General features: G+C 42.5%; 1 protein-coding gene across 1 annotated transcript; it reads right to left on the reverse strand.

Annotated features, from left to right (window-relative positions):
- Positions 1-224: 224 nt before the first annotated feature.
- Positions 225-743, reverse strand: LOC142625484 (uncharacterized). Its single transcript, XM_075799129.1, has one exon. The coding sequence runs from the start codon at positions 741-743 to the stop codon at positions 225-227; it is 519 nt and encodes a 172-aa protein (XP_075655244.1).
- Positions 744-13,176: the final 12,433 nt, after the last annotated feature.

Below are 13,176 nucleotides of genomic sequence, written 5' to 3' on the forward strand. Positions count from 1 at the left end.
TACCGTAAACTCCCTCGTGCAGTTTAGCTAATAGTTCTTTAGCCTGACTGGGGCGAAGGCACTGTAGGTATGGCCCTTCGAATGATCTGCGATATAGCTTCCGATCAGCAGATAACCAGAACCGAGCGGAAGTTCGCCATACTCTGGCTGCCTCTTTCTCATCTTCCGAGGCTCGATCTTCTGCAAGAAAGTCGATGATTAGATCCATCCAGCACTTCTCGGCTTCAATGACCTGTAATACTTGGTTCAGGCACCAACTCCACCCTGATTAGCCGAGGTACCTCGTCAGCTATTGATGATGCCAGAGTTACCAAAGAATCGGCGTGCCGATTCTGTCCCCGGGCTATCCGCTCGATCTTGACTGTCATAAAGTTACTCATCATCTGCTTTACTAGCCGTAAATATTCTATCATCTGGGGATCTTTGGCCTCGAAGTTCCCTTGGACCTGACTTACTACTAAGAGGGAATCCGAGTACACTTCCACCTCCTTTACCCCCAGATCCGTGACAACCCTTAGTCCAGCCAGCAGAGCCTCATATTCGGCCTCATTATTAGAAGCCCTGAAACTTAATCTGAATGAGTGTTGTAGCTTTAGATCTTCCGGGGTGATGACCACGATCCTAGCCACATTGGACGCGCCATCCACAAATACCTTCCATGGCTTGACCTCTACTCGGCAGGTTATGTCCGTACTTCTTGGCGAGAACTCGGCAATAAAGTCTGCAAGTACTTGTCCCTTCATTGAGTTCCTCGGCTTGTATCTAATGTTGAAAGAGCCCAGCCGAGTCCCCTACTTGGCTATCCTCCCCGTAAAGTTAAACCTCCTCAACAACGACTGAAGTGGGTACTCAGTCAAGATGTGGACTGTGTGGGCCTGAAAGTAATGGGGTAATTTTTAGGTGGAATACACAAGTGCCAGCACCAGTTTCTCCAGTGGTAAATACCTGGTCTTCGCGTCGACTAACGTCTTGCTGATGTAATAAATCGGGAGCTGTACACCGCTATCGCTCAATAGTATGGCGCTTGCTGCATGCTCGGATACCGAGAGTCACATATACAAGTCTTCTCCTGGTTCCAGGGCTGACGACGTCGATGCCCGCCCAAGGTAATCCTTTAGATCTTGGAAGGCTCTGTCACACTCCTCGTCCCATTAGAACCCCTTCCACTTCTTCAGAAGTTGGTAAAAGGGCTGGCACCGATCAGTGAACTTGGAAATAAATCAGTTAAGAGCAGCCAGCATACCGGTCAGCTTTTGAACCTCTTTCGGATTGCTCGGCAGTTTAAGACGTTTCACGGCTTCAATTTGATCGGGGTTAACTTCGATCCCCCGTTTAGTAATCAAATAACCCAAGAACTTGCTAGATGCAACCCCGAAGGCACACTTGTCGGCGTTGAGGCGCAGCCAGTGTCGTCGGAGTATCTCGAACACTTCTTTCAGGTCGTCAATGTGCTGCCCTTCTTGCTTTCTTTTTATCACCATGTCGTCAATGTACACTTCAATTGTCCATCCAATCTTATCCCTAAACATCCTCGTCATCATTCGTTGATAAGTGGCTCTCGCGTTCTTCAATCCAAACGGTATCACGGTATAGTGGTAGTTAGCATTGGGTGTTAAGAATTCCGTTTTCTCCTGATCCTCAGCGGCTAGGGCAATCTGGTGATAGCCTTGGAAAGCATCAAGGAAACTCATTCTCAAGTGCTCGCACATAGCGTCCACCAATTGATCGATTTTCGGCATTGGAAACGGAACCTTCGAACATGCTTGGTTCAGATCAGTAAAATCAATACAAACCCTCCACTTACTGCTCTTCTTTTTCACGACCACCATGTTTGCGAGCCATTCCGGAAAGAACGTTTCCCTTATGGCTCCCGCCTCTCTCAGCTTCCCAACTTCCTGTCTGACGACTTCCACATGCTCCTTAGCAGACCTTCTCGGTCTCTGTTTCTTGGGAGGGCATAGAAGATCCACATTCAACTTATGAACTATGAACTCGGGGTCGACACCGAGCACCTCATATGGATTCCATGCAAACACGTCCACGTTTTGTATAAAGAACAGCAGTAGCTACACCCTTTCCCCATCATTCAAGCCTGCCCCTATCTGAAAACTCCTTTCACCTTCCGGTAAGATCTTTACGCTTACCAAATCCTCAACAACGTTAGTCCCCTCCACCTGGGGATGCTATAATTGCTATAGGGGCGCCTTCTCAGCTGATTCCCTCTGCTCCGTTTGTTTGTTTTCCATGGCTACCAAACACTGTCTGGCCATTTGCTGATCACCCCTTATTACTGTAATCCCTTCATCAGTTCGGAACTTGACTTTCACATGCAAGGTGGACGGTACAGCCCCCATGTCATGTATCCATGGCCTTCCGAATATTGCCGTGTACGGCGAGAAAGAGGCGACCACTATGAATGTCACCATTACCTCCCTGCCTCCCATGATAACTGGGAGTGAAATCTGCCCTTCTAGAGCCACCATATGCCCATCGAATCACATTAAAGGTGTATCATACTTGGACAAGTCCCCCTTTTTCAGGCCGAGCCCCCTGTATAGGTCCGGGTACATTACATCTGCGCCACTCCCTTGATCTATCATTATTCTCTTCACTATAAAACCCCTTACACGGGCCGTGACTATTAAAGCATCGTGGTGGGTTTGTGTAGTGCCTTCCAGGTCGTCGTTGTCAAACGCTATGGGTTGTCTACTGTACCTCGACTTCTTCCCCGGGGATTGTTCGCTCGTGCTTCCCTCCACTAACACCACGGTCAACACCCCTTTTGTTGTGGGTGCTCTAATCACCCTCGGTGCTGCGTGGATGACCTCTATCACTCCCAAAGAGGGTGGGAGAGGGTTTCGACGCAGCTGATCTGCCTGCCCGGTCTCCTTATTCCCCGTCTCCACTAGAAACTCCTTCTAATGCCCCGCCTTCACCAACTATTCCAGGTGATCTTTTAACACCCTACACTGCTCGGTGGTGTGCCCTTTATCTTTGTGATAGGTGCAATACAAATTCTGGTTTCTCCTTGACGGGTCGCCCGCCATCCTGTTCGGCCGCTTAAAATACGGCTCATTTTTTATGCTATCAATGATGCGATGCACGGGCTCTTTGAACGTCGCATTGACTCCCCAAGTCGCTGGGCCAGGCTCTTGAATTCTCAAATCCTTCCTGTGTCTCGGGTTAAAGCCATTGTTCCGAGGATAACTGATTATTGGTTCCGAGGAGTTGCCAAGCGTCCTATGGGCATACCGAACAACTCCAAGGAGATCCACAGGAGAAACGCCATTGTCTCTAACTTCCGGGGCGGAGGCAGTTATCCCTGCTGAAGTAAACCTGTGCAGCGCCCGAGTTGCGGGATTCGCTCCTGACGAGAACGAGAAGTTGACGGCCAAGGAGGTGAACTTGCTGGAGGAACACCGAGAAGTGGCCACCATTTGGCTGGCAAAGTATCAACAAAAGCTTTCCCAGAGGTACAATAAAGCCGTCAGAAGGAGGGAGTTCGCCGCGGGAGATCTGGTACTTCGTAAGGTCGTGGGGAATATACGAGTGACGAGCGCGGGAAAGCTAGCTCCGTCCTGGGAAGGACCCTACTGTGTGACTGCTATTGCCGGAGCAGGGGCATACTATCTGAAGGATTTGGAGGAAAAACTGCTCCACCGGCCATGGAATGTTCGCAATTTGAAAAAAATTTATCAGTGACCAGACACCCTCCAAAGATATAAACTTGATGTAATCCTGCATTACTGCATGTTTAATACGAAGGCATTTATTCAGCAAGATTCCCCCTTTTTTTCTTATTTCAAGTTATTATCGCCAGGCAAGAATTATAAAGAGAATCGCGAGGGTAAAGGCAAATCATTCACGATAAGGACAGAAACCTGCCCTCGGTTCGATTCCTATCACCGAGTAGGCGAAAACCTTAGGTTGTTTTGATCTAAGGACAGAAACCTGCCCTCGGTTCGATTCCTATCACCGAGCAGGTGAAAACCTTAGGCTACTTCCATCTAAGCACAGAAACCTGCCTTCGGTTCGATTCTTATCACCGAGAAGGTGAAAACCTTAGGCTATTTTTATCTAAGGAAAGAAACCTGCCCTCGATTCGATTCCTATCACCGAGCAGGTGAAAACCTTACGCTATTCTCACCTAGGTACAAGGACCCGTTCTCGGCATGGCCAGCAACGCCGAGCATCCAGTAACGTAAGCCACTACGGCTTGAATTCAAAGGGGCTACTCCCGGCCCCCAAAAGTGAGAAAGTAAGGTATGATGGGAAACCTAACCTTAATCATGTACATGATCGGCAGTTACCAAGCAAGCAACAGGGAAGCACAAACGACATTAATTAAAACAACGATATTTAAACGACATTAATTAAAACTTTCCGGAAGACAAGGAAATTGTTCCATCGCCACAGCCCGGTGATTTAAGCTCATCAAACATCAAAAAAAAAATAACACCAATAATTTTATTTTTAAAAAAAAAAAGAGAAAAGAAAAGCTAAATCTTCAAACGGCAGGGTCGGTTGGTGTGGGCGAAGGAACGGGTTGCTCAGTTCCGCTTGCAATTGTCTGGATTATCGGTGGGACCTAGTCTGGTGCAGCTTCGGCCCCGACGCGAATGTTGCTTGTAACCTTCGGGTCAGCTGCCTCCCCGTGAGCATCAATATCCCGCACGAGGTCAATCATACTCATAGTCTCCTCCTCATCTGAAGCCTCGGTCCGACTCTGAACGACGGGGGGAGGAGGAGCCGGGTAAGGGATCTGCTCAAGGTCCCACAGCGGAGAGTCCACGGCTACTCCTATCGCCTGAAGGGCAGCTAACCATCCCTCCCCGAATCCATGGCGCCGAGCTTGGTGAATGATCGGCTCCGCGAAGTTTTCAGCCTCCGAGAAGCCAACATTGTACCACTTTTCCTCGCAGGCTTCGAGGGACTCTTTCAAGCCGGCGATTTCATTAGCTTGGGCTAGACTCAAACTATCCACCGTCGCTAACTTGAGCTCTGTCTCCCCTAACTTCGCCTCCAGGACGGTCAGCTTTCTCTCGGCGGCCTACCGGGCGTTCTCGGCATCTATCACTTTCCTCTTCGATGCCGCGGCAGCCTCCCCCTTTTCCCTAGCCGTGGCCTCAGCAATAGCCTTTAGCGCCTTTTCCCCCTCCAGGGCCTCGGCCGCATCCTTCAACCGCCCGTTCATAATGCTAGTCAACTGAGCAGCCTGAAGATAGGATAGTAGCCAAATGGTGAAAAAAAAAAAAAAAAAAAAAAAAAAAAAAAAAAAAAAAGACCACTCATTACAATGTACACAGCCAAGGGGAATAGATTGTTACCGCAATGGAATGCCATTGTAGTCACGTGGCAAGTGTCTCGTGATCGCCTTGCGCATAATAATGGACATCCTCGGGCAGCATGAGGCCTTGCACCAAACTTTGGGCCACTCGCCCCCCTTCACCCCTGTCCCATAGCCGGACGCTGGTGGTTTTCGGCAAGCACTCATCACCTAACCAGAAGGTGTGCTGCCAGCCGACTCCCGATCGGGAAGAAGAAGCCACTTTTGCTCCAACCTGAACTGCAAAGGGTGTGACCACCAGCGCCTTTGGAAGCCTAGAACCGCCCAATGCACGGGGTGGGGTCTTCGACAAAGTGTCACCCGGGACAAGAGGGTTCTTCTTGGCAACCCTTTTTCTCTTCCTGTTTTCACCCCTGGGAGGAGTTTGACCCGTTCCTTTTGGGGACTGAGTTTGAGCCGTAGGTCCAGCGCCAGGAATGAACCGAGAAAGGGTCATCTCCCTATGCATCACCATTCTCTCCACGTGGTCGGATGTAGCGCCTGGAATACCTACTGGCTCGGCAGCTCGTTCCTCGGCTACGGGGGTGGCGTCCTCTGGCTGTCCGATTGCTTCGAGCCTCCGTCGATTCTGTGACACGCGCTCAGCAGAACCGTCCCTCACAGGCGCGATGTCGTCTACAGTAGTATAGCACGGGCCACGTTCTCGAGCCTCGCCTGTGGTGAGCCCGGGGGGAAGGCATTTCTTGTATCGCACGTCGATGTACGACAGGAGCGCACTGTCTACCAAAACCGTCTAGCTGAAGTTTTGCCAAGTGGTGTACACAAAGTTAACGTCGAGGATCAAATAAGATGCCCTAAGTTGCCCGTTGTCATGCACGAAGATCTCTGACCTAAGAACGAATTTGAGGTCTCGCACGTGTATAACTCGAGCGTCCGGAAAGAACCTTTGGATTCTGCAACAAGTCCCGGAACAAACCAATCAACTATAAAAGAAAAAATATATAAGATGCAAGAACAAATCAAATGGAGATTGTCAGTACCGACCAACTTCCCGTGGTGAGAGCGGGCAAAGAAGCTCACTGGCATGCCAGTTACCACGCACCCGAACGAACTCTCCTGCCAAGTTCCTATTAGAGTCGGGCAGGCAGGATATAAGCCGAACTCATGTATCTCTAGTTTTCAAGTAATAATCACTTGTGTAGTTGCCGCACAGTTTATACATGAAATTTATGTCGTGCTAGTTCAACTGCAACCCGAACATGTGATTTAACTAGCTGACACAACTAACAACCCTATAAAAGTTGGGGGGAAATTGGTCGGGGCACAAACTGTAAAACCCTAGGGTACCTATTATGAGAGGGTCTACAGGGAACCTAACCCCACCCTCAAGTATGGACATCAGTGGAAAGAACGCTGCATTCGAGCCAGCAGCTCTCTGGAGTTCGAGGTCGCCCACATTGCAATACGCAACGTCGACATCCCCTGGGACGCCAAAGGTCTCTCTAAAACTAGCCAAGGTAGCCCCAGGGGTAAGTAGGTGAGAAAACCCCATTCCTAGAGTATGAAATGGAAGAGAATCGAAAAGGAAAGAGAGACAGAGAGAACTTACTTTGGGCTCTAGGGAGTGAAGAACTGAGGAAGTTTTGCGCAGGAGAAAAATGCTCGGCAAGGGAGGGATTGGGAGCGAAAGGAACGCAAAAAGTGAAAATGAGTCCAGAATAGGTTATTTATAGGACTTTGAAGCATTTAATGAGGCCAGGAGCGGGAAAACCCTCCCAAATCCCTTTCTTGGATAACCCCCCACACGCGTGGGCACGGTTCACGAACCGTCGGGCGGTTCACCAACTACCAAATATTACTTACTGACGTAACGACCTGATACAGCGCCATTTTCCAAAATTCTGCTATGACAATCACCCTGGTCGTGTGCAGAGAGTATACATCCGCGGGAAGCCATTACCACGACTTGCTCGAGATCCTTGATTCATCACCTGAAGCAAAGCATGAATCAAGGGAGGGATATTGTACGGGCCTCACCCCCCGTCAAGCCCCATCGCCCTGAGACCCATGAAGACTAACTTGTATAAGAGCCCCGCACTGATCACACATTGTAACGCATATGCTGTTCGAGGGGTTTGAGCTCGGAGTGCTCGAAGCAGCCTGTGGCGTGCCCTTGCCGAGCACAGAACTTACTAGCGGGGCTGGTCCCAACGCCACTATCTTTTTCTCTCTCCCATCACCAAACATCCACTTAGGCGAAACGGTATTGGACCTCCCTTCCATTGCCTAGGGAACGCCCATGCCGAGCATCAAATCCGGCGGTAGAGCTAGTTTCAATGCCACTGCCACCTTCCCCACTCACCATTAAACATCCACCTAGGGGAGAAGGTATTGGACCTCTCATTCCACCCACCAGGGGAATGATGATGATCACTCCATTAACCTTAGCTATAAATAGGCAAGGGGAACTCAGTTGGAGGGGTTGGCAATTCCAGAGTGGAAAGACTAGAGAAAGTAATACTGATCATCTCCAAGGAAGAAAGGGGAGTGTTAGTGAGAAAAGAGGGGAGACTCAGGAAACGGGGCAGCCGAGCATAGCACCACCCGTGGTAGGAAATCCAAAAGCCCACCATACAAATAAATTGTGAGCCCAAACTCCCCTTAGGCCCAGCAGCCTTATTTTGAAACGCACAGTTTTCAAGTAAAATTAATAATATTTCTAACAGTTTCCTATTTGAATTATTTCTTGTGATTAGTGAAATATATATTTATAAGGGAAAATGCTAGAGATACAAATTCTTTTATAAAAACTTTTACAAAAAGATGATGTAGTAAATGATTATAGATAAATAAAAAAGTGATGTTATCGGTGGGTCTAGATGAGAACTAGTAAGAAGTTGGTTATAACATCAATTTGTAAAAATGTTGTAAAATAATTTGTAACTATAGCATTACTCTATTTATAAGACCCATATATTTAAAGTTGTATTATCTCTAGCATTACTCAATTCTTTCGAATTTCTTAAAAGTAGAGGAAAAATATAAAACTATTTGTTTTCTATATCTCCAATTTTGTTTTTTAATATATCAATTTTCCCCCCAAAATTTGGGGCCTTCCTCTAGTAGGGGGCCCTAGGCGGTGGCCTAAGTGGCCTAGGCCTAAGGTTGGCCCTGCTTAATGGATTAAACCTCATCCACACGTTCGTTTTTTTAACATTTTGTATGATTTTTTTTTTTTATAAACATTTTGAAGTAGAACAAAATCGTGATAGGGATTAGATTTCGTTCTAACTTAATGAAACCTTTAAATTAAAAAAGGAGATCCTCAAATCAACAAGGAAGAATATTGGAATCTACCAAAAAAATAAAAACCTCAATTTTATTAAATGTAAATTGTTAATTTCATTTTACATCTTGGAGATCTATTTAATGGCTCCAGAAAAATTATTTTACTAAATAGAATATTCCTAAACTGATTCTAATTGATACCCTATTAGATTTGTAATAGAACAATTTCCTCAACACAATATTTTCCTCAATGCAATTTTACAAATCACTTCAATCTAACTTTGTGTTTTCCTCTAGAGTCTCTTCAATAATTTCGTGCAAAATAGTATCTCGATCTACAATTTCATCATCACATTCAACGTCTTCAAAATTTTCTTCTTCAAAAATTGGCTTGTTATCATTGAATCCTAAATTCACTTGATATTTGAATGCCTAAAATCTTGTTTCTATCCATGATATATGAGTTTATTCCCTTATAATTTTGACTTGTACAAAACATAATTTCATCAAAATCAAAAGAAAAGGAAGTGTTTACCTTCATCTTTTTCATTCTTAGCCATGAGAAAATTCTAGGCTTGCCTCTTCGCATTCTGAAATACTCTATATCATTGCACTAATCTGCTACATCACAATTAAAAACTTTCCTATTACAAATTGCACCTTCAAATTAATATTCAGGGATCTTTCTACAAGCAAAATAATTTTCAAGATACCCAAGATCTAGGCCAAAATGGGCATTTGCCTCTTTCTCACAAACTTTTCAGCATTTTGCTCTCTTTCTCAAAGTAATTAGGGAAATGCCACTATTTTGTAACTTGACATTACCGCAATCGAGTTTTATGAAGAACTCGATCATTTTGTAATCGAGTTTGGACGAGATTTTTGCCATGCTAGCCTGCTAGCGTGGCATTTTTTTTTTTTAATCCCTGAATAACTCGTTTATTATAAAATCGAGTTACATAACCGACTATAAAAATATCAAGTTATGCTCGTGTTATAGCTATACTTCTCCCATTCAGACTGTCCTGGTGTCAGGCGTAGCATTTTCTTTTGTATTAATCCGTACATAACTCAATTACTGTAACTTCGAGTTATATAACCGACTATTAGAATATCGAGTTATAAAGCAAAATCGAACTCTATAAAATCGAGTTATGCTCATGTTATAACTTTACTTATCCTCCCATTTAGACTGTTTTGCTTTCAGTCTGAACTAAATTCCATTGCTGCTCCACAAATCCACAATTGCTTCTGGACTGAATTGAAATTTGTACCACCTAGGTAAAAAACTCATACTAGAATTTTATGGCAATGGTATCTTCATTTGATATTGTACTAAATTTTTTTTTTTTTTTTTTTTGGTTGCATGAGTGTTATGTGAGTACATTGGTATGATTTTGGTCATTTGTTGTAGTAAATTTTAATCACAAGAGAATGAGAATCTTTACTATAGCAAGAAGTAATCAACTATATAACTTACTTTTCTTAGGTTGTTATAAGATGGTTAGTGAAATGAAAGATACCACATAATTATAAGAATATGATAAGTAGCATTTTTGGTCATGTTGATAACTCTAGAAGGCTATTATTAACAAATCAACAATGCAAAAGCAATAAAGTGGTTACTATAGACGAAATTGTATGCTGGTCTCCCTATCTATTATTTGTTAATATGCGTCCATAGGTGGTGAGACTCACATATCATTAATGCATTCCATACTTTAGTTGAACGTACATACTCATTATTGTCAGACATTGACAACAACACTAATAAATTAATAAAAACATTTTATAGATTTTTTATGTGAGAATTTTTTTTTTCGAAAAATCTTTTTTCATTAGTTAATTACATACTTGATAGTAATTTTTTTAACGGAATTGGACGAAATGCTTGAATTAAATAAATATGAAACTTAGAGGACTCAATTAAATAAAAGTAATGTTAGAGGCCTGAAATGAATTTTAGTTAAACTTGGAGGATTCAATTTGCATTTTCACCTAGAATTTAATTAAATTTTGTTAACTCCATAACTTACACATGTTTTAAATGAAAAATGAATGATACTTTCCAACATATTCGTAACCATGTACAGTGACTTGGTTATGATACTCATAGTTTTTATTATTAATTTATTTTTTTAGAAAAGGTTCATTTTAAAATACTCATAATTTAAGTCTTTAGGAAATGTGGATATTTATAGTTTGATCTATGGGCAAGTGAGTTACTTTCTGTAGTTTTCTTCAATGATTTATAGGATTTAAAGGAAATAGAACTTCTTAAATTTATCTGTAAATGGTAAAATAAATTTTAAAATTTAGTATATGACACATAACTAAATCTAACTTGCATAACTCACTTAATGTGTCGAGTCAAAACCACCCAAATTTTCAATTAACATGCCATTTTTTGCAATTGGTTGAAATTTTTATCCTCAACCCACCCAATCCAATAAGCACACAACATGAAAAATTGCAAATTTCTAATTTCTAGCGAAGGTGACAACAAAGATTTCACATCACCCTCATATTTATATATCACCTTACATATAAACCATTATTGTTATGAATTTTTGTTGTGACTTTAGTTTTATTGATTGCTTGATTTGTGGTGAGGTTGACAATAAAAATTTCATATCACTGCCCAATTTACATATCACCTGACATAGATACTCTTATTGTTATGAATTTTTGTTGTGACTCTAGTTTTATTGATTGCTTGAATAATAAAAGAAATTCTTCTCATTTTTTTAGACGAAATTATAAGTTCATGTCTTAAATTTTCAATTGAAGTTGAACCAATTTATAGCATGTTAGTATTATGTGATTAATTAATACCACTATGCACCTTTGGTACAATGGTCACTCCCACAAATACAAGTTTTTATAGGATGGAATGGAGGCAAATGCCGAGGTTCAAGTCTTCAAAACATCTAGAACATGGTATCAAAACATCAAGACATTATACCTTGCCCATAAAAAATAAAAATAAAAAGGAAAATTTGAGGGAAAATATGTTCACTTTTCTTCCAATAAAAATAAAAATAAAAAATTAACGGAGAAGATTCATTGATGGAAAACTTCTATCAGTTTTTGTTTTAAAAATTTAAAAAGAGTTCAATTGTCTAGAAGAAGCGTTCTCCAATAATGTACTTTATGGCAGAATTGTACTTCCATGCGGACTCAACTTTGAGAACTATCTTCATGAACTCATAGACAAAATAACTTATGTAAAACCTGAAAATCAAAGACATATAATCATGTTGGAAATTTGAAATAGCAAATTGATGTCATCAAGTGCTACACAAAATAGCAGCGAAATTGAACTTCACCTACGTGTTATGCAAACCTCAAAATTTAAAGTCATGTGCATTTTTAGATGTATCTACTATCTAGTAGGTCTTAAACGGTTAAACCCACAGTCTCTCAGCCTCCAAACCTAACCCTTCAGACACTCCAACAAAGCCTTAGACACCTTTGTTGCATGCAATTCCCATGCAACCTTCTACTTCGTACAAACATCAGTAACCTCAGCAACCAAAAGGGCATTAAGCACTGGCCAAACTCATGATGTATATGAAGGCAGCTTTTTTTAATAGCATGAGAATTGAGTTGTGCCACAATATTGAATAAAGAGCAGTATAGAATAGAGCTAAGTCGTGCTTTGGATTTATAGAAAATTTTCAAATTTTCTTGTCACGTGCTTCTAGTGAGAGATAGTTGTTTAGGTGTATTTGGGGTTTGAGTTTTGTGAGAGTACCTTTGTGCTATGGTGCTACCTTTGTAACCATGCTTTATCTTTGGATCATGTAGCCTGCCGCAGTATGAATCATCACATTAGAAATTAAAGGGAAAAAAATTTAAAAACAACAACAAAATGAAGAAATAGCCAAGAGATATTGCAGCACCCTCAACAGCATGCCCACCTGCCCCCCATTCAACATACCGAGTAAGATCATTCGCAACATTGGCATAGGCCTAATCATCCCATCAATACACAACCTCCAGTGTCTACTGGACCTAGTCATTAACAATATGGAAGGCCTCACGGTTCTCCTGGATGTCCAAATAAGCACCAATCCTAAAGGAAACCAGAGTGGGGGTTATAACCAAAATCGTGAGGCCAAAGTTGGAGGCTACGGTGGAGGGCTATATTCACCGCTACGGTGGAGGGCTATATTCACCGCAAGGCCAATGACCACCATATGTTGGGACTTGGGAGTGGTATGCCTCCTCCTGGTCAAAGAGGAGTTGCTAGTGGTTATGGAGGTTCAGCTAGTGGTAGAGGTCCAAACTCGATATATGGGTGGTAACCTATGAAGCACAGGTGCGTTTTTAGGTACAGGTGCTGGTGCGAGTGTGGGTGCGGGACTCGGCAATTTTTGAAAAAATAGAGTGCAAGTATGGTGAGGTGCGGCAATTAAAAAATTATTAAAAATATTTTTATTTATATATTTTTTATATTGCTAAGCTTGCTTTTTTTTATAATAATAATAGAAAACTCATATAATAATAATAATAATAAAAAAAATAGATAGTAATAAGTATACCAAAGTTTTTGACACTTGAATTATTGACAGAAGTATTAAAATATCACTCAATGA

This window comes from Castanea sativa, chromosome 2, assembly GCF_040712315.1.
Source record: "Castanea sativa cultivar Marrone di Chiusa Pesio chromosome 2, ASM4071231v1".
NCBI lineage: Eukaryota > Viridiplantae > Streptophyta > Magnoliopsida > Fagales > Fagaceae > Castanea > Castanea sativa.

Excerpts from the sequence above, each read along its gene's own strand:
- LOC142625484 (XM_075799129.1), bottom strand. The coding sequence starts at position 743 with ATGAAGGGACAAGTACTTGCAGACTTTATTGCCGAGTTCTCGCCAAGA.